At 40.3% G+C, this 21,310-nt stretch overlaps 1 protein-coding gene across 8 annotated transcripts in view; it reads right to left on the bottom strand.

Annotated features, from left to right (window-relative positions):
- Positions 1-21,310, bottom strand: part of LOC5580168 (twitchin) — a 95,153-nt gene that overhangs the window by 58,795 nt on the left and 15,048 nt on the right. For 7 of the 8 annotated variants that reach the window (XM_021857732.1, XM_021857738.1, XM_021857735.1 and 4 more), the window contains exons 2-4: positions 13,599-14,260; positions 2,958-2,979; positions 2,345-2,507 (exon numbers count right to left, since the gene is read on the bottom strand). In XM_021857732.1, the coding sequence (XP_021713424.1) occupies positions 2,345-2,507; positions 2,958-2,979; positions 13,599-13,908 (495 nt within the window). In that variant the 5' untranslated portion in view covers positions 13,909-14,260. Of the gene's footprint in view, positions 1-2,344; positions 2,508-2,626; positions 2,643-2,957; positions 2,980-13,598; positions 14,261-21,310 lie in introns of those variants that run through there. The other variant, XM_021857736.1, reaches the window with a different exon arrangement.

The raw sequence follows: 21,310 nt of genomic DNA, 5'->3' as shown, positions 1-21,310 counted from the left end.
ACTAGCTGTTGTAATACCAGGAAGAAAGCTCTGCAGAGAATTCAAAATAAAATTTTGAAAATGTTTCTGAGGCTTCCTCCCTGGTATAGTACCAATGAGTTACATAGAATATCCAATGTTGAAACATTGGAACAAATGTCAAATACAATCATTAATAATTTCAGGCAAAAATCGTTACAATCTTCTATTGCCACGATTAATGCGTTATATGTTTAGGTTAAGTTAGGTTAAGTATATTAAAAACGTTTTTTTTTCTCTTATAAGCAGGTGAAATCAACTCACCTGTAAAAAAAAACTGAACTGCTACGGCAAATGAAATGTAATATGTTGTTAACAAAATGTTAATTAAATCTTAAATTTGTTTTACCAAATTAGGATGATAGTGTTGTCAAATAACACAGAACACCTAGATATAAGAAATGAATGTAATGTTTGGAATGATACTAATAAAGAAATCAAAAAAAAAAAAAAAAAAAAAAAAAAAAAAAAAAAAAAAAAAAAAAAAAAAAATTACGCCGTTTTGTAATTCCGGAATAAGACGTTCTAAAAGTGAAAAATCTAGTTGGGTGAGAGCGGAACTTGTGGAATCGAAATTCTGCGAAACACGTAGGATCGATAAAGTAAGTTTGTTCACTTTTCTGACTTCAGACTATTTGAATAAATTTTCGAGAATTGAAATCAGAAAGCGTTTTATGCGAGGGAACTCAATAAACAATTTTATCCCAACATCCCAAACATCTTCTTACACCGCTATCTTCTCGCCTTGTCACGCATTTTTTTACCGGGTAAAATATATTTTGGCCTCACCAAAAGCATGTTGTACGCAGCTCAATCAATTGCAACCACCTACTTAATCTTCATCCTATATATGCTTATTTATAACATTTTTACAGAACTTACCGACTTTAGAAAAAATCGTTCCACAAGGTCGATAGATGCAAAATGATATTTTTTATGGAAGTTGTCATGTTTTTTTTTGCAGATGTTTTCAAAATTAAATTTTCTTAATTTTTTTTCCTATGCAGCCATTCCATGAAAAACCGATCTAGTGGGTCTCCGAATTCCATGAAAATTTGCTTTTTTGTTCCGTATACGGAATAAGGATACACGTATTTTTGGATTTTTTGATTAGGGTGACCATTTCCGAAATAGAGTGACCAGAAAAATCGCGATTTTGCAAAATTTTTATTTTTTTAAATATTATAACTTTTGAACCGTTCGACCGATTTTCAATCTTTTTGGACGAAACGAAGGCTAAAGATTTTGACTTTTCAGGAAAAATAGAAAATTTCACAAAAATGTTGTTTTTTACATGAAAAAAACTCAATAGTTTCCGTTTTTTCGGGGCTATCGCTGTTCTCATTTTTTCTTGAAAGTTCAGAAAATTTTACGTTTACTGTCAAATTTTCAGCGATGTATGTTTTTTAGTTTTTGAGATATATTTTTTTGAAAATAAAAAATCAGTCATTTTTTATCGGCACACACTGTAGGTCTCAGCGCATTAGATTTGTAATGTTAAAAAAAATCATAACTTTTGAACAGCTTAACCAATTTCCAATCTTTCTGTATGGAATGATTAATGATCTTCCACTACACGGTGGTTTTCGAATACCCTTTAATGGGTAAAAATTCACCCATTTCCGCTAGAATTTAATTTAATGAGTAAACACGGTTTACTCATTAACGATGGGTATTTTTTTTCTTCATCGGTAAAGTAGTAAGCCTATTTTGAATACAATGAGGCGCTGTACGTGCCATAAATTCATTTGTTCTTTTGACTTTTACTGTGCGCCGTGTATTGGTGTTGTCTTGCTCTTTGTCACAGGGGACAGAGTAAACGTGAAACGTTTTATAGCATGCATTGTTTCATGCTTCCGATAAGAAGGCATAGCTCAACCTGTCAAATCCCATAGTGAAAAACAGGATGTCATCCCTCTGGATTTAACAAATAAAGGTCAAGGAACTTTCAACCCAACTGTAAAAGGTGGATTGGGTTTAAGTTAACATGTTTAGCTGAAAAATAAGAGCATCAATCGAGGCCTAGACAGCCATAACGGAGAGCACGCAGATATTCAGCAAGACCAAGCTCTGAGGGTCGTGGGTTCGAATTCTGCTGGTCGAAGCGCGTGGTGTACACACAGGTCTATCAATCTCAAGTTTCTTGGTTCAATTCCAGGTTACCGTGAAATCTATTTTGTTTTCATAAGGAAAATGTATGTACCTATTTCAATCCGGTTTCTTGCCCAAAATAGATTCCTAGGTAGAATATTTCTAGGATTGACCATCGTGACTTTTCGAGCATTGATTTTTTCAAAGACGCCCTAGCCAAGAATGAGATTCATACCTTATGCCTTGGGGTGTTATCGATGACTTTACTGTTGTGGGACCACCGGATCTGTGGTTTCGGATCGGCTTGGATCTGGCACTCGAAGATTAACCGCTTGCCGTCGTTCTCCTGTTGGATCGAAGGTTTCTTGATGAAGGTCGGCGCGAGTCCGTCGATTTGTCTGTTTCCGAAAGCAAAAAAGTGGTTTAAGTTAAACAATCTTTCTACGAATATTTGCTAACAAACGTAAAGCATACACAACGGAACAACTTTAATCGAAATAATACAACAAAAACTCACCGATCTCGCTTTTCTATCCTCTCTGCGATTTTCAATTTTTTTTCGGGCGGTTGGCATTTGGTGGTAAGCGATATTCAAACCGAGCATTATTGATATTATAGTTGCAAACGGAGGGGTTGTAGCGAAAGCATTATCGTTGCATTGCGTTCATGTTCGGAGGGGGGTGAGGTTTCATGGAAGCGTAGAAAATAGGCAATCATTGAAATTGATTCAACAACATCAGATTTGAAACTTTGCAGTGCAAAACATGGAAACCACATAAATCGGGAAAACACATCAAACACATAAAATGGTAACACACGAACGCACAAGTGATTGGAATGTTACTTACTTTTCTACGGGTTCATCGACAGCTGTGGTGAGATTGGATGCAATTGGTCACATGTTGATACACGGTACGAAAACGAGCAAAATGGCACACATATGAGGTTGTTTTTTTAGCCACGTTCGATACGATACATAGAATGGAGAGTAAAAAAATGAGAAAATGAATTAGCAACATTTCGTGACAATTATTATCGAGGAATTCATTAAACTGAAAACATCAAACACAATTTGAAAGAATTTTCCGAACTTAAAATTTTATCGCCTAATCAATTGTTGATTAGGTAGTATGGTGTGGCGAATAGAGTTGTTATAGATTGAAATATAAAAAAAAAATAAAGTAAATTGTTTTCGATTCTACTGCTATAGTGTGTTTATTTGTCGGTTCGGCTCAAGTTTGGCCGATCAGTTATGTTTCGATTACTACATATGGCATTGTACTTGTTTTCAGCAAAACTATGCTGATCATCTGAAGAGCCCAACTGTTTGGCATAAGAAATAAATAGTAACATGTATGGGTAGAGAATGTTGAATAAACTGACTTATGGATCAGCAGGATGGGGCCCAGATAGCCGTAGCGGTAAACGCGCAGCTATTCAGCATGACCAAGCTGAGGGTCGTGGGTTCGAATCCCACCGGTCGAGGATCTTTTCGGGTTGGAAATTTTCTCGACTTCCCAGGGCATACAGTATCTTCGTACCTGCCACACGATATACACATGCAAAAATGGTCATTGGCATAGTAAGCTCTCAGTGAATAACTGTGAAAGTGCTCATAAGAACACTAAGCTGAGAAGCAGGCTCTGTCCCAGTGGGGACGTAACGCCAGAAAGAAGAAGAAGAAGATGGATCAGCAGCTGATAAACGTATCATATAAACAACCCAAGTTACTTGCGCACAAATATATCAAATGCTAGTTATGTAACACTCAACCATGGTAATCACTTTGGATCTTATATAACCCATTTTAAAGTTTTAAAGTTCAAATCATTGTATTTTTCAGTGTTTGGATTTTGATCCGAATCAGCCGATCGAACCATATTCGGAGAGCGTAACAGTTCGCGAACCATAGCAGTTCGAGGCACATCGCATTCGGAGAGCCCTATGAATGTAAACATTCATTCTCTCGTCGATACGTGGCACGAGAGCGTTCAAGAGCAGCAATTCTCATAGACTGCAACAATATCGAGTCATTCGGGTGATTTATGTTTTGCATGAAATTGGTAATAACTTTCATATTTTTTGGTAATGAAGCCTTAAACAACCTAATTATAATCCATTGGATCATTGAACACCCCTTTGGTCGCAAACATAGCATCGTAAATGGAAAATATTCGTTTCTGTTTCTTGATCAGAAAGAGAGTGGGTCAGCGAATGTTACAAGTGTTGACACCCAGCGATCGGCGTCAAACAGTGGGTGGTGTTTGTCTGTCTTGTTTTCGTTCATGGCTCGTTATCTTCAAAGAACGATAAATGCCATGCATGTTGTATGAATGCAGGCGGATAAATGGGATGAAATTATGACTCGTGTGTCAATGATCGTTAAATTTTCCGTAGCCTGGTATTTTTAGATATTCCAATCACAATCAATTAATACAACAATTTAAGAAACAGTTTTTTCATGTTGGATAGTTTAGTTCTACAAAAAAAAAAAAAAAAAACAAATTGGATGACCCCTAGAAAATTTACCACGAAAAAATCAGGACTAAGGGTCGTTTTCAAAAGAGTCCAAAAAGGGATTTCTTAGAATATTTTTAAGATATTGTTTGGGAATTCCTAATGACATTACGACAAGTATTACTGCTCATATTACTATATATATTTTTTCATATTTGCTCCTGGAATTGCTTCAAGTATTTTACCAAAGAATGCTTCATATAATAACTCATTTAGTGATTTATACGACCTTCCTTTGGTTCTAAAGGTTGTCAAGACTCCCACCAAGATTCCCGTTCAGAACATCTTCAATAATTCAACCAGTATTTTCTTCTTATTACAGACACTCTATATGGGAAACATTTCACTTGGACGTTTTCAAAATTTTCGTTCAAATTAAGTCACGTGTAATATGAGCAATTTCCATAGATATCCATTGAAATTTAAAATCCTCAACTAGTTTAGACGTCTCTCTAATGGTTAGGTGAGCCTGATTAGGGTGAAGATGCATCGAAGCCAAACCTCAAATTTTCAAGAGCACAAATCTAGAGATCCAGACAGTGGTTTGAGCTAAAAACTTAATCGAATGGTCAAACGCTGGTGGTGACCAATCGATTAAGTTTTCAGCTTGAACAGCTGTTGAGTTCTCTGGATTTGTGCATTTGAAAATTTGAAGTTTGGCTTCGATGCATCTTCACCTTAATGGTTTTAGTTTTCTGATTATGCTTTTCATGAACTCTACAGAATTCGAAACAAAATATTCGGAATATGGAGCAAAAGTGACTTAGCGTGATTTATATGCTTTTAGATGAGTTACACTTCACTGGAGCCTTAAGTGTCTGTAAAATGTAATGGTACTCCGAGGATCCCTCTTAAGATCCCTACAGGAAGTATTTCAGAAAATTCCCCAAGGGAGTCATCAAACAGTTTTTCCCGGAAAATGTCAATGATTTTTATGAACAGCTATTGAAGAGTTTGTATTGTTTGTATAAAGTGACATCTGATAACCCTACAAGCTCAAAAATAACCCTTTATGAACTCGTACAAGATTTCCTGAAAGAACTAGAAAGAAATTTTAAAGGATTTCAAAAACAAATTGCTCAGAAAAAAAAACAATCAAATCTTTGGAAAATATCCAGCATGAATTCCTTGAAAATTATCGAACAAAATCCCTAAAGCAAATTGCATAAGACAGATCGGAGGAGTCACTGGAATAATTACTGTAGTATTTGCTGGTGTTTCTTGGATAAAATGGTGGGGAAATTCCTTGGTAAAAGCAAGAAGGAATTCCATGAGGAATCCTACGACGAATTAAATGAGAAATTCCAGGAAGAGTACTAAACATGTTTTCTTGAATAATTCCTGAAAGATGTTTGGAGAAATTCATGAGAAACTACACGCAAAAAAAAGTGCAGTAAAAACACCATTTTAGAGGGTTAGCTCAAGCGCTCGCACCGGCATTTTTCAGCAGACCAGAAATGTGCTTTATTTTACCATGTCTGTAGTCGAAATCAGATTGACAAAAATGATTTCTGTCCAATGTATCAGTGTATAGGAGGGATGTACACAAACATAGTAATTTGTTCTGAAATTCCATGGTAGTTTCAAGAATGGGTGTAGTCAGCCAAAATAGTAATTTTTATCACAGACTTTTTTCCCGTGTACTAATTGAACTTTAATACTTCACCTCACTTTTGCAAAAGAAAAAAGTGTAATTTATGAGAGTAAATGCGAATGAATTCTTGGGAATGCCTGGAAAGAAAACTGGATAAATTTACGTGGGAATTCTTGTAGATCTTCCTGAAAAATCCCATACGAATTCTTAAAAAAACTGACATGTTCTTGTGATATTTTTCACGGAAAACTCCTGTAGAAGTTTTCAGAATATATTTCCCCTGTGGAAATCAGGGGAAGTACTAGTCTATCCGGAGAAAACTCTGAGAAAGTCTCTTGGAAAACTATTCGTGCGGAATTTACAGGAGGTCGATGCGTCGTAGCTTTCAAGGATTTCCTGGAGCAAATTCTGAAGAAATTCCTCTAAGCATGCTTTGAAACGCCACTGGAAGCATTTCTGCACAGATCTTTAAAGGAACCTTTGAGAGTATTTCAGAAGGAATCTCCGTAGAAATGATTAAAGTAATTCCGGAGGTTTTTTTTTTAAATTGGTATTAAAAAATCCTGAAGGACCTCTAAAGTAGTCGCGTAATAATCTCTGAAGGTTTTTTTCCTGGAACAAATATAAATTGAAGTCGGATTCACTTCAAACAAGAAAAAGTAATGTTTTAAGTCTATTCTGGTTAAACAGATATTTTATAGACATTCCGTTAAAATACTCCGTTAGAGACTTGCATTAAAAAACAGACCAAGTCTCTACAACAACACCTGATACCAGCCCACGCAAAGGAACCAGCCACATCAAGTGCTAATCCATGTACATATACATATTTCATATATTATCTTCTTCTTCTTCTTCTTAGCATTAACGTCCTCACTGGGACAGAGCCTGCTTCTCAGCTTAGTTTTCTTATGAGTACTTCCACAGTTATTAACTGAGAGCTTTATTTGCCAAAGTTGCCATTTTTTGCATTCGTATATTGTGTGGCAAGTACGATGATACTCTATGCCCATGGAAGTCAAGGAAATTTCCAACCCGAAAAGATCCGACCGGAAATCTAACCCACACCTTCAGCATGGCTTTGCTTTGTATCCGCGGGCTCTAACCACTCGGATAAGGAATATATATTAAACCATATATTAAACATATATATTATATCATATATTATACATATATATTATACAAAACTGCAAAACGGATCACTGTATTAACCTACCGGTCGTCGCGCGGTTTGCCCCCGTCAGAGCCACCACGCTGCTGTTGTGAACAAAGAGCGAGGTTTTTACAACAGTGTTGTAAAAAATACAACAGCGTGACGACTGAAGTGTTAAGGAAAGTTCAGAGTTTCGAAAGCTGAATGTAGTTGAACGTCGGAATGGTCTCTCTTGTAGTCTGCACATATCGCAGAGAACAAGCTTCCCAGACAACCAGAATGTACGTGTAACGTAATTACCTTTTTCGTTATACGATGGTTGTATGAGCATGAAAATGGGGCCCAGATAGCCGTAGCGGTAAACGCGCAGCTATTCAGCAAGACCATGCTGAGGGTCGTGGGTTCGAATCCCACCGGTCGAGGATCTTTTCGGGTTGGAAATTTTCTCGACTTCCCAGGGCATAAAGTATCTTCGTACCTGCCACACGATATACGCATGCAAAAATGGTCATTGGCATAGTAAGCTCTCAGTTAAAAACTGTGGAAGTGCTCATAAGAACACTAAGCTGAGAAGCAGGCTCTGTCCCAGTGGGGACGTAACGCCAGAAAGAAGAAGAAGAATGAGCATGAAAAGGCTTCATACGTACAAAAGAATGAATATTTCATATGATGAAAACTAACATGCAATGCAAGTGTTCAGATTTATGATAACAAAGTTTATTTGACAGCTGCTACGGATTGATCCGACTTTCCTTGTACGTGACGAAACGAAATGGAAAATGTATTGTTCAAATTGCTATTGCGACTGTTGGTCGCTAATTTGTTCCTATCAAGTGTTGTTGACGATGCTAGCGCGATTGCTGATCGCAAAATCGTCTCAAGCAATGATGGTGTACACTTTTCAGTGCAACTGGTGGTCGTAAGTTAGCCTCCCTAGTAAAATAAACAACAGAGAAAATTACAGACGAAACACGAACGACATGAAAAACCTTCGACCAACTTCACTTCTAAGGGACTTCCATTTCTAAATTTTTACGACCCGCAGTGTTTATTGAAACGTTTCTACATGCTACCATAAAACAAAGCTTTTTATTCTGGGGACGGACCTGGTGTAGTGCTTAGAACACACGCCTCTCACGCTGAGGACCTGGGATCGAATCCCATCCCCGAGATAGTCACTAAAAATTTCAGTGACGACTTCCTTCGGAAGGGAAGTAAAGCCGTTGGTCCCGAGATGAACTAGCCCAGGGCTAAAAATCTTGTTAAAAAAGATAGAAAAAAAAGCTTTTCATTCGAGCTTTTTATAATTCTTTGAGGCAACCTTAATCTTGGTGGATAGTCTCCCTCGGGAGTGGCGCTTGAGCTATCCCACTTTAAAAAAAGGGAAGTCCAGGAGGCTGACCGTCACAATGCTAGTTGGGCATCCAGAATGATACCCAAATCCTTCACATCATCAACTCGTAAAAGTATTTTTCTGAACAACTGGTAGTTGGAAGAGACGTGTTCTTTTATCCGAGCGAACAATGAAACAGTACATATTTAAGAATCCATCACCATGCGATCATAACTACACAATCCATCAAAAACATTAAATTAATTTGCAGAGTCATATAGTCATAGAGTCGTTTGTTTTTTGCATTTCAATTCCTGAGAAGAGGGAGGATGTGTGGTATTGAATCCGCATTATAGCAAACCTATGCGTTGTGATTACTCTCAGCGGCATCCTAGTAGTCAAAGTATGTGAAGATGACATCCTATTGTTATTCAGGCAATCAAGTAGGCATAGAGAACAAACCAACACCTCACCCTTCCAGTAACGTCATAAGCAGAGTGTCAAGCGTTTGGTGGTGCTCCCGTTTGCTGGCTACAATTCCAAACTCCACAATATAAACTCTTAAAAGAGCCTTCTATGCGAGGAAGCTCATCGATCAAACGATTTCATCTACCATGCAAGAGTGATGCAATTTGTATGAATGAAGACCGTGTTCGGTTACTGTTATGTGACTTCTGGTTGTCTGGGTTGTTCACAGGCAACGCGAATATATCAGATGATTTTATTCGATACGCGATGCAAAAGAGGCAAATGAATACGTGGCAAAAAGAAGCATGATTTCTAAAGAAAAAGTGGCCTACGCTTCTGTCCTCCAGATTGGAAAAGCTGGCACGAGCCAAGCTTCATAATCAAGAGAACATGGCAACAGTGGAGAGTCCAACACCACGTCTAAGGCGAAGAAATTCAATAAAAAAGAGCCATGGGATAGCCCGAACCAGGCAGTGCTTCCACAGGAACCACGGGCGCAAAGCAATACGAGTTGGAAAGAAGAAAGCAAGGAAAAAACCAGAAACGACGATCAAGGAGAATCCTAAACAGAAGACAGTGAACCGTAGGCGAAGTCCTCGTTATCAAAACGCAGAAGGTGAAATACGCCGAGGTTCTGAAGGCGTTGTGAAGCATGGAGAATCGCTATTGGGCGCAGATTACCGGAGCATAAGGCGTACTAAACTTGACGAAATGATCCTAGCACAGCAAGAACATGACGACGAGGTTGATGTCAGATCCCTGATTCCAGAAGCGACTCTCCAGTGTAAAAATCTAGATGAAATCACTGATACAGTGGAGGTCTTGGCTGCCCTCAAAGAGCAGTGTGACATCGACGTAGCCAGTAAGGGCATCCACCTTAAAAAAGGGCACGCAGGGCACCCAGGTGGCGGCGATAAGACTGCCGGATGCAGAGGCCAACAAAGCAAAGAATTTAGGCATAGTTAAGGCAGGCTAATCGTTTTGCCGGTTGAGCTTCAACAGCCTCCTGAAGTTTGCTTCAAGTGTTTCGAGAAGGGCCTTAAGTTGTGGAAATGCAATGGTCCTAATAGAAGTAGGCTGTGCTGAAAATTCAGCAACGAAGGCCATAGGGCAAGCGATTGTAAGCAAATAGCTAAGTGCGTAATATGTGTCGACAGAGCATTCAACGGACACTTATCGGGTGGCCCCAAATGTCCGGGCACAAGAGGAATATCAAAGCAGCCAAAACGGAAGTAGCAGAGTTGATTTGAAACCGTTGTTTTGCAGCCCAGTAGCTGCTTTGGCGGTCAGTCACGGAAACGAAGACCAACGTGGTGTTGCTATCGGACCAGCGAACAACGGGAACTGGGTGGGGACTGGCTGGCTGGGTAGAACTTTACCCAATCCAATAAGTAATCTCTTACCCAAATGATAGTTTCGTGATAGCGGCGATGTTCTATTGCAACAGTTACGCGCCCTCAAGGTAGTCGATTGAGGAATTTGCAAACATGGTCGACATCCAGCCGAACAAGCTAATCGGCAGCCAGTAGTGATAGCTGGTGATTTTAATGCATGGGCAGTGTAGTGGAGTAGCCGCTGCACCAACCAAAGAGGCCAAATATTGTTGGAATTCCTGGCCGCATTAAATGTAGAGCTGGGGAATGTGGGTACAATGAGTACCTTCCGCAGAAATGGTGCACAATCGATTATGCGTTGACCTTCTGTAGTTCTAACATTTAAGGGACCAAAAAAAATGAAACTCAAAATTTTCAACACAGATCCTCAAGCGATTCGAGTGAGAGTGCAAAAAAAATGCGAGGATTTTTTCAGGTACTCTCTCTCTCTCTCTCTCTCGTTGCGATGCTCACCATAACTCACACTTCAAAAAAAAAAACTCTTGAGTCTGCCGCCCGAACAGACAGTCCTCGGGGAGTTGTGAGAGCACCCTTTTTTGATGGAATTTTACCCTGTTGTGTTTTGTGCTGCATCTTCCTCGCTCATTTTTCGTTGCCTCTGCTTAGCATTTTTTCGCTCCCTCGCAAAGAGGCAAAGGCTGCACGCTGCTCTAGAGTATGTCACCGAACTCTGATGATGTTGAGGAGAATTTTCAAGCCTGGCTGGCAGAAGTCGTGAAATCATTCGCGTCAAACAAAGCACCGGACCCGATGGTATCCCGAATGTTGCCTTAAAATCGTCAGTAAAGACGGATCCGAACATGTTCAGAACCACGATGCAACGCTACATTGATCAAGGAATCTTTCCGGATGTATGGAAGCGACAGAAATTGGTGCTACTACCAAAGGCGGGGAAACCACCAGGTGACCCGTTGGCGTATAGACCTATCTGTCTACTAGATACGACGGGTAAGTTATTGGAGAGGTTGATGCTCAACAGGCTAGTACCGTATACGGAAGGTACGGACGGCCTGTCCAACAACCAGTTTGGATTCAGGAAAGGTAAATCTACTCTGGACGCTATCCGTTACTGCACAGTTGTCACTCTGGATGTGAAGAATGCGTTCTACAGCGCAAGCTGGGAAGCAATAGCACACGCACTTCACCTCCTCAAGGCACCGGTGCTGTTGTGTTAGTTTCTAGAAAGCTATTTTGATGGTAGGATTCTATTGTATGACACAGAGGAGGGGCAGAAAAGCGTTCGAATTACCGCGGGAGTACCTCAAGGTTCAATTCTGGGCTCGCTGTTATGGACCGCGATGTACGATTACGTACTGAGGCTGCCCCTTCCGACGGGTGTTAAGATTGTTGGCTGCGCCGACGATATCACCCTAGTGGTCTATGGTGAATTGATGGAGGAAGTAGATTTGACAATAGCGCACTCTATTTCCATAGTTGAGCAATTGATGAAGTCTAGGAAACTAGGTCTGACCCGTCACAAGACTGAGGTGGTGGTGGTCAACAACCGCAAGTCCGAGCAACGGGCGCTTATCTCGGTAGGTGACATAGAGTCCAAGCGAACCCTTAGGCATCTTGGGGTTATGATCGATGACAAGTTAAGCTTCGCTAGCCACGTTGAATATGCCTGTAAAAGGGCATATACGGCTATAGCGGCGCTTTCGAGGATGATGTTTAACAGATCTACTGCAATTGCTAGCAAACGCAAGCTCCTGGCAAGTGTGGCGCTATCCATACTAAGGTATGGAGGATTAATCTGGTCAAAAGCGCTTAGAACGAGCAGTAACCTAAAGCGGTTGGAAAATACGTACAGGATAATGTGCTTAAGAGTAGCAAGTGCATAACGGACGGTATCTAAAGAGGCCGTGTGCATCATAACCAAGATAACGCGCATCGGACTCATCATCAAGGAAGATGTTCAATGCTTCAACCAAAGATGTACCAGAGGAGTCCGCGACACATGTAAAGAGGAAACGTTCAGAAGCTGGCAGCAGAAATGGGATAACTCCACTAAGGGTAGATAGACCCATCGGCTAATACCAAATGTGTCAAATTGTTATGGAAGAAACCATGGGACCAGCGGATCATGTCGTGTTCGATTGCCCCCGTTTCATTGTTGTGAGAGGTCGCATGCTCGCTACATGCGGAGGGGACACGTCCCCCGACAATATAATAGAGAGAATGTGTGCGGATGCCGAGTGCTGGAATGCAGTAACTACGACTGTCACTCACATTATGTTAGAATTGCAGCGCCTATGGCGTGCCGACCAAAAGTTGGCTGCAGAGGATTAGCCCTGCCAAGGCTGGTGCCTTGTAACATTGTTTAAGTCGGCTAGGAGAAGCAGTGCTATATTCACTGGCCCCTCCCCGAAGAAATACCGTAAGGTGGTTCCGCGGAGATAAGGGCCTGAGGTTGACTGACCACCACCGACTCAACTATCACATAGCAAATGCTTATGCGTTTCTCCCTCTTCAAGGAACCCCATGCCTATTTCCTCCCATCTTTCTCTTCCCTTTCCTCACCCATCTGATAGATGATGCACGCTCAAAAAAGCGTTCTGGAAAACGTGAACTGTCAAAAATACACCGTGAACTACCATGAACGTTCTCGTATCTAGTGCATGGTGTATTTTTACTTGTTGACGAGTTCACACTTGCTGTTCACGGATACGAGAACGGATTTTTTTTCTGTGTGGAATAGGCTCAAATATGGCGATGGCATAAACCTCCCAATTGGCGGGGAACATACCGTTGGAGCTGGCCTTCTGATACCTGATGCATTTAAGTGTTCAAAGTAGATGTAAAGATGGCCAGAGAAGAATCCTTCCTCTGACACATGTCTACTCGTCCACTAGTGTCCGGATCTGTTTGAGCAGAACGTCTATCTAGCACTGTTTTATCATCATGTATCCATAAGATAGGAATATCAATTAGCGATTCCAATTCTTAAAACATTGAAGTTTGAGATTATCACTTACATGATGATGCATACGAAACACTTTTAAAAGTTAGTACAGAAAGAAAGCTACTTACGACTGAAGTTCAGGTTGATCGACGCCGACACCTCGCCCATCCGATTCTTAGCCTTGACCTTGTACAGCCCAGCATCCGTATCGATCACATCGTCCAACTCCAGCACCACAAAGTACTTGTTCTCTCCGAACGACTGGATCTTGAACTTGGTGCGGGCATTCTGTGACAGGAGCTCTTCACTTCGGTACCACTCGATCGCCGGTTTGGGCTTCGCAATCAACTGACACTCGAACACTAACCGATTTCCATCGTCTTCCTGGCGCAGCTGAGGCTTCTGGGTGAAGCTCGGTGCGAAATCATGGTCCGCCATGATTCACCGTCCTCTTTTTTTCCTTCGTGGAACTAATGCACTTTCTGATTTTTTCGGGGATACTTCTCGACTTTTACTTGCGAACGCGAACAACGAACCGTCGCGGTAGTTCAAACATTTAAACACTGCACTTTGGCTGGTACTTTGGGGGAACCTTTTCCCTACGAGTGGGGTTCTTCTTATCCGGATTGGTGCCTTTTATACACTTTTCACTTTTTTATACACAGATAACTTTTCTTCTATTTTTTCTGATCCGGATTGCTTCCGCCTTTATATGTTTGTTCAGAATTCTACCTGTTTACTCTTGGCTGTATTCGTTGATTTGCGTTGATTGAAATGCTATGGTTCCACTCTAAGTTTGAAAAAAATCAAAAGAAAAAGAATAGAAAGAAGATATAAATAATTACTTCATGATTTTAATTCAAAAGAAATTCATTTATTCTGATTTAACATAAGCAGCTGCTGATTGTGGTGGATGGAGCTTGATTTTTACTAAATATTCCTAAACGAAGATTTTACCTTACCACGGACGTAGTTTAAGGAGCTAAAGGAGAAAAAATAAAATAAAATCAGCATATTCGCTACAAAATATTTGTATTTTGTTTGAAAACTGTCTTTTAAAAACTGTCTAACGAGCCGTATGCTTCAGTATCCTGAAGGTGGCTAAAGCAGGGAATATTGTAAAAATGTCGAACAAGAGTCCTCTAAAAAGGGTATTTGCTTCCTGTCCTGTCGTGAGAAAGAGGCCTTTGTCGCAGGAAACTAGGTGGATTGACCAGGTGCATCAGAACCTTGAGAGGGTGGGTCGCAGCCGAGGATGGAGAAAGGTGACCATGAACCGTGTGAATTGTCGAAGTATTGTTGTTGGTGAGATTTCATCAAGGTAATTGATGTAGAAACATGGGGCTACATTGAGGACTTTCACCTCCCCTGATAAAAATCCTGGCTATGCCCACGATCCTAGCCCTATTAGGCGAATGCGTTTTACGTTCACCGAAACTGTCGGAAGCCATATGAAAGTGATCTCTTCACATACCGTTCGTCCATAAATACTCATAAAATAGCAAAGGAAAACATTCGAACGTTGTTGCATCCGGAGCACTTGCCTCCACACCCCTTACTCGACCAGCAAAACTCCAGTTGAATTTGTTTACATTTATTCGCCCACGGGATGTTTCGATCAGCAGCAGCTCCCGCTAACTTAGCGATGAATCTGTTTTCCCGAAATAGATTGCAATTTTCAAGATGATCCCGCAAACACAGACAATACCACCTCCTCCGTGCTCCATTCCCGTGAACCCTGCAAGGTAAGGAGAAAAATATATGACGATGATTGGCACTTCGGCCGAATTTACGTCAATCGTCCGTGACTGATGGGCCTCGGAACAAGTAGCACCTACTAGCTTAAGTAGGTATGGCACAGTGAACACTCATCCTGCTAAATTTATCCCAAGAAAGAGAAACATCTCCGGTGAGCAGACTTTAGGATCACAGAAGTGTTCGCCGACAAGGTGTTGCTGGCGCAACGGGCTAAGAATAGTCCGGTGAGAAACTTATCTCACTGATGGTGACCTTAAAATAAATCATTCCACCTCAAAAACAGTGACGACGAAAGTCAAGAAACGAAGGACGACATGATCTCGCTCTCTCTTACTAACCTTGACGATGATCGATAAAGACAGGCTAATCTAATGAACCGGTAAAGCGAGACCGCATCATAGATACCTACCATGAGAGGGGAAATTCAAGAAACGGTGACAAATTCTCGTGAAACTAATTTGTGAATGAAGTGCCCAGTACAGAGCATTTAGGAGGTGGCGGTATGACTGTAGTGAGTACGTGTACTGCACGTACAGAAAATTGTCACGTGAGACTGGGAATGAGCTGGCAGCAGTGGGATGTATACGTTGGAAGTTTTCTTAAATGATTCAGTAAGAATCTTTGGAATGTGGTCACATGACGACTTGGTTTGAAGCCATTTTCAAGTCGTCAGCCTCGGCACTGTTGTCCTTCTGATATCAGCTAGAGTGAGGAGGTACGTTCTGAGCGTCTGTTCTGGCATCCAGCGGCTGAGTATGAAATGACGGATTTGACGCCAACTCGACAAAGGGATTGGCAGCACCCCTTCAAAATTCAATGAAACTTTCTGGGTGTGAAGACTATGAGAAACTAAGATACTTTACATACTTTGTTTTTTCAAAATCGATCTAGACTAACATTTGGAAAGGTTTTTTTTTTACTTTTTTTATAAACCCGTATAACTCGAAAACGGTAAGACCTACAAAAAAGTGTTGTATGGGGGACTGTCGTGAAATTTCCTGACGTTTTAGAGAAAAATATTGAAAAAATAAAAACACATTTTCTACACTGAAAAAAAAAAATCAAAACTTTAAAGTCGATTTAAAAAAACGGCCATTTCAGATTTTGATCATCCTTAAGCAAAAAGTTTCGTAATTAAATTTACTAAAAGTCGTCCATACATTGCAAATTAGGCATATTTTAGGGAAAAAAGTTTTTCTAACATCGAATTTTTTAAGTCCCAAAGTTTTTTTTTTACTTTTTTTTTTATAAACCCGTATAACTCGAAAACGGTAAGACCTACAAAAAAGTGTTGTATGGGGGGCTGTCGTGAAATTTCCTGAAGTTTTAGAAAAAAAAATGTTGAAAAAATAAAAACAAAATATGAATTCAAAACTTAAGGGTCGATTTAAAAAAAATGGCCATTTCAGATTTTGATCATCCTTAAGCAAAAAGTTTCGTAAATAAATTTACTAAAAGTCGTCCATAAATTGCAAATTGGGCATATCTAAGGGAAAAAAGTTTTTCTAACAACGAATTTTTCAAGTCCAAAACTGAATTTTTTTTCAAAGATTTTGTTCTAAACCGTCAAATATGATCGTATTTTCAAGTGATAAATGAGTTTGAATCAGAAATAAATTGTATTTTTTATTGAGAATAGTTAAAAAACGGAATTATGCAGTGATTATGTTTTTTAAATGAAGGCAATCTATGGATTTCGCCTCTGCCTATGAGAAAATCAACTCCGTCTAACAATCCGACGGATTTTTATGGTTCGAAAGATTGCAAACATTGAAAAGGAACAACCTGATCCATACCCCATTAAATTTTCTTCTAGAAAATACTACTAAACGTACCTGCGTTACAAGCCAGATGAATAAGAAATAATGTTTGTATTGTTATCTACCTAAAATGTCCGTTAACGACTTGAGTTACTCAACAGTCACCGCGTGAGTGTATAGAGAGATAGGTATTTAACTTATAGTTGTCGTTCTACCTATGCATATAACTATTTAAGCTTGATGTCAATAAAACTCTTTTCATTTTATCTAAGTCATTTGTGAAAAGAAGTTAAAGATGGATCAACAAGATTTATCGCGCATTAAAATTTCGAAATGTTGCGCCGGTATAAACAATCCTAAGTGCAGGCGTAGCCAGTTGCGAAACTTGTCACCAACAATAATCGAACACATACGTGCTATGGGATATAGTCATCAGCTTGATGAAACTATGCATATTTGTGAGTCATGTCGCTTAGTGATCAGGCTCCACAGAAGTCCGCCTAAGAAAAAACGACGGGAAAGGCCCCTGTGACGCTATTGGTGGCACTCTCAAGCGAATTGCAAAAAGACCAAGTCTTGCAAAAGACTATGGAAACACAATCGCAACTCTGCGAGAACTATTCGACTGGGCAGTGAAACAAACTGATACATGTATCACCAAATTAAATTTCTGTTATATATCTAATGAACAGTATGTTAAAATGTCAGAGGAATTGATGGAATTGTTTGATAAGGTTAAAACTGTCCCTGGTACCCAAAAATATCATTGTTTTATGCCTATTAGTGATGCACAAATTGCAGCCAAACGGTATACCAATTCAGAGGATGAACCAAAAATATTCAATTTATTCAGTAAAGCCCAAAAATAATGTAAATATTCATGTGCAGATACTACGTTTTAGGATATATAGCAATAATAAAAATAATGATGCATGAAAAAAAAATCACGACTTTTTTTATAAGCATAATATTGACCCTTTCCAGACACCTGTTAAGATTGGCTTTGACCAAATAAGAAATAAAATATTATTGTGATATCTTTCCAACCATTAAAAACCCATCGGATTGTTAGACGGAGTTCATTTTCTCATAAGCGGTTTGGTGCGAGATCAATTGTATATAATTAAAAAAAAACTCTGTATAATTCCGTTTTATTTCTTTTAACTACTCCCAATAAAACAAATAAACATATAATCTATTTTGTGATTAAAACTCATTTATCACTTCAAAATATGAGCATACTAGACTATTTAAAGCGTATTAAAAAAAAAAACAAAAAAAATTGGACTTAAAAAAATCGTTGTTAGAAAAACTTTTTTCTCTAAAATATGCCCAATTTGCAATGTATGGACGACTTTTAGTAAATTTAATTACGAAACTTTTTGCTTAAGGATGATCAAAATCTGAAATGGCCGTTTTTTTTAAATCGACTTTAAAGTTTTGAATCATTGTTTTTTCGGTGTAGAAAATGTTTTTTTATTTTTTCAATATTTTTCTCTAAAACGTCAGGAAATTTCACGACAGTCCCCCATACAACACTTTTCGAGTTATACGGGTTTATAAAAAAAGTAAAAAAAAACTTTGACCCTTTCCAAATGTTAGTCTAGATCGATTTTGAAAAAACAAAGTATGTAAAGTATCTTAGTTTCACATAGTCTTCACACCCAGAAAGTTTCATTGAATTCTGAAAGAGTGCTGCCAATCGCGTGTCGAGTTGGCGTGAAATCCGTCAAATGCTGAATCACGTCAGCTACACCTAAGATGGCAGCCCCATCAACGTGATGTAGGTAGCGCGACCCCGGTAAGGTAGCATACCGAATTCATTACCCACCACGAAAAATGGAGAAAGAAGAAGAAACGAACGTTATTTTCGGCAAACCGACCAGGCAACGAAATAAGGACTATGATTTGAAACTCGGTACCTGGAATGTCAGGACCTTAAATGAAGCTGGACGAGTGAGCCTTTTGGCTCGTGAATTGCGAAAAGTTGGCGTGTGCGTGGCTGCTGTTCAGGAAGTGCGTTGGCTAAGATCCCCGTCACTAACACCGTATTCAAATACAACATCTACCACAGCGGTGCCGATAAAGCTGAACACGGAGTCGGTTTCATAATGATCGGGAAACAGATGAAGCGGAGGAGGCTGATCAACGAGCGGATCTGCGTATTGAGGATTCGGGGCAAGTTCTTCAACTACAGCCTGATCAACGTCTATGCACCGACTTACGACAAACCCGATGACGTGAAAAACGCGTTTTACGAATGTCTCGACAAGACCAATGGAGAATGTTCAAAACACGACGTGACAATTGTCATCGGTGACGCTAATGCGCAGGTCGGAAAAGAGGACTTCTTCCGGCCTATCCTTGGTACAGAGAGCCTTCACTCTGTTACCAACGACAACGGCCTACGTTTTGTAAACTTTGCTGCCACCAGGGAGATGACCATCAGTTTCACCTACTTTGCTCGCAAGGATATCCCCAAGCACACCTGGCAACACCCAAATGGCGAACTTTGCAAGTAAATCGACCATGTTCTGGTAGACGGCCGACATTTTTCCGATTTCATCGATGTTAGAGCTTTCAGGGGTCCTAATAACGACTCAAGCCACTATCTCATTGTGAGCAAAATTCGAGTGCGATTGTCAACCATTTCGAGTTCTAGGAATCGACAATCGTTGCGTTTCAATATCCAACGCCTGTCAGCAGATGGTGTAGCAGCGGACTACCATCAAAAGCTCGGCGAGCGGATTAACGAAATCAACGAAAGCGTCAACCTCAGCGATCTGTGGGAGTCAATCCACGGAGCGGTGAGCACAGTAGCGCGAGTAGTGGTAGGTACTGCACAACGAAGACCATAGAACGGTTGGTTCGACGAGGAGTGCCAGAGAATGACGAACGAGAAGAACTTGGCTAGAAGCCGCATGCTGGTGTCTGGTACCCGTCGGAGCAGAGAGTGGTACAAGGAACAAGGATGGAAATCTAGTGATCATGATAAAATCCAAAGAGCATCGCAGTTGTTCTTTGTCATGCGATCATAGCAACAACGATAAACCCTCTGTCGCTAGGTAATCACAACAAAATACGCTCCGCGAATAATGCATCGTTCGACAGCTGTGTGAGAGCGATGAATTGTTCGCAAGCCAAAGTTTTATTTTTTGAAGATTGGTAAGCTTTTGTTTCGTGATTTGCCTTCTGGCAAGCGTTTTGTGGTTCCATAATCAATAGGTCGCGAAGTGAGCTTAAAATAATGGTCGAAATGAGTTCTGATTCAAATTAATCGTGAGTTGTTACAATGTCAGATAAACTGTTTGTCCCGCGATCATCCATATATTTGTGATGCATTAGACGAGTGAAGTGTTGAGATCATGCGTCCGCAAGACAAACGGCCCTCTGAGACCACTCAAATACTGTGTTGTTTGTCGCTAGAGTTGACTTTTTTCCATCCTTGACAAGGAAGCAAGGGCAGCCGTAAAACGGATCCATCACGGAAAAAAAGGAGCATGAAGCGGCAGTAATTACTCAGGCGCAAGAAGTTATGCAATAGAACGACATGCGATGGTTCTACGAATCCGTCAATGGTGTGTGGAGACACACAGCACCGTCTCCCGCCATGTGCAACGACCGCGAAGGAAACTTGCTGACGGATAAAACAAAGGTGGCCGCCAGGTGGAAAGAGTACTTCGAATCATTGTTAAACGGAGATTACGGAAGTGGATCTGGTAGCAGCATCCAAATTGATGGCGATGGACAGGCTGTAGAACCTCCAACGCTAGATAAGGTAAAGAAAGCTATCTATAAGCTGAAGAACAACAAGGCTGCTGGGAAGGACGAGCTCACGGCCGAACTTCTCAAACACGGAAGTGAGCGGCTGCACGAACTTCTTCACCGTATTATATCGAAAATACGGGAGGAAGAACAAATGCCTACTAGTTGGTTGGAAAGTCTCATTTGCCCTTTTTACAAGAAAGGGCATCGACTGGAGTGCGCCAAATACCGAGAGATAACACACTATAATTCGGCGTACAAAATCATGTCTGGAATTCTGTTCAACAGATTGAGACCGCATGTGGAGTCCTTTGTCGGCGAATACCAAGCTGTTTTTTGAGAGGGCCGATCAACGACGGATGTTTACCCTGCGTCAAATCCTAGATAAGTGCTGGGAGTACAACTTGCAGACTCCTCATCTGTTTGTAGATTTCAAAGCAGCGCACGGTTCAGTGGAGAGAAACGAACATGGCTTTCCGGCGAAGCTGATTAGAATGATTCGTGCAACGCTTGATGGATTGAAATCAAGTGTGCGGGTGGTGGACGAGATTTCGTCA

This window comes from Aedes aegypti, chromosome 1 (genome assembly GCF_002204515.2).
Source record: "Aedes aegypti strain LVP_AGWG chromosome 1, AaegL5.0 Primary Assembly, whole genome shotgun sequence".
NCBI classification, from domain to species: domain Eukaryota; kingdom Metazoa; phylum Arthropoda; class Insecta; order Diptera; family Culicidae; genus Aedes; species Aedes aegypti.
Note: the sequence above shows the minus strand (reverse complement) of the source record. Positions and strands in the feature narration are given on the sequence as shown.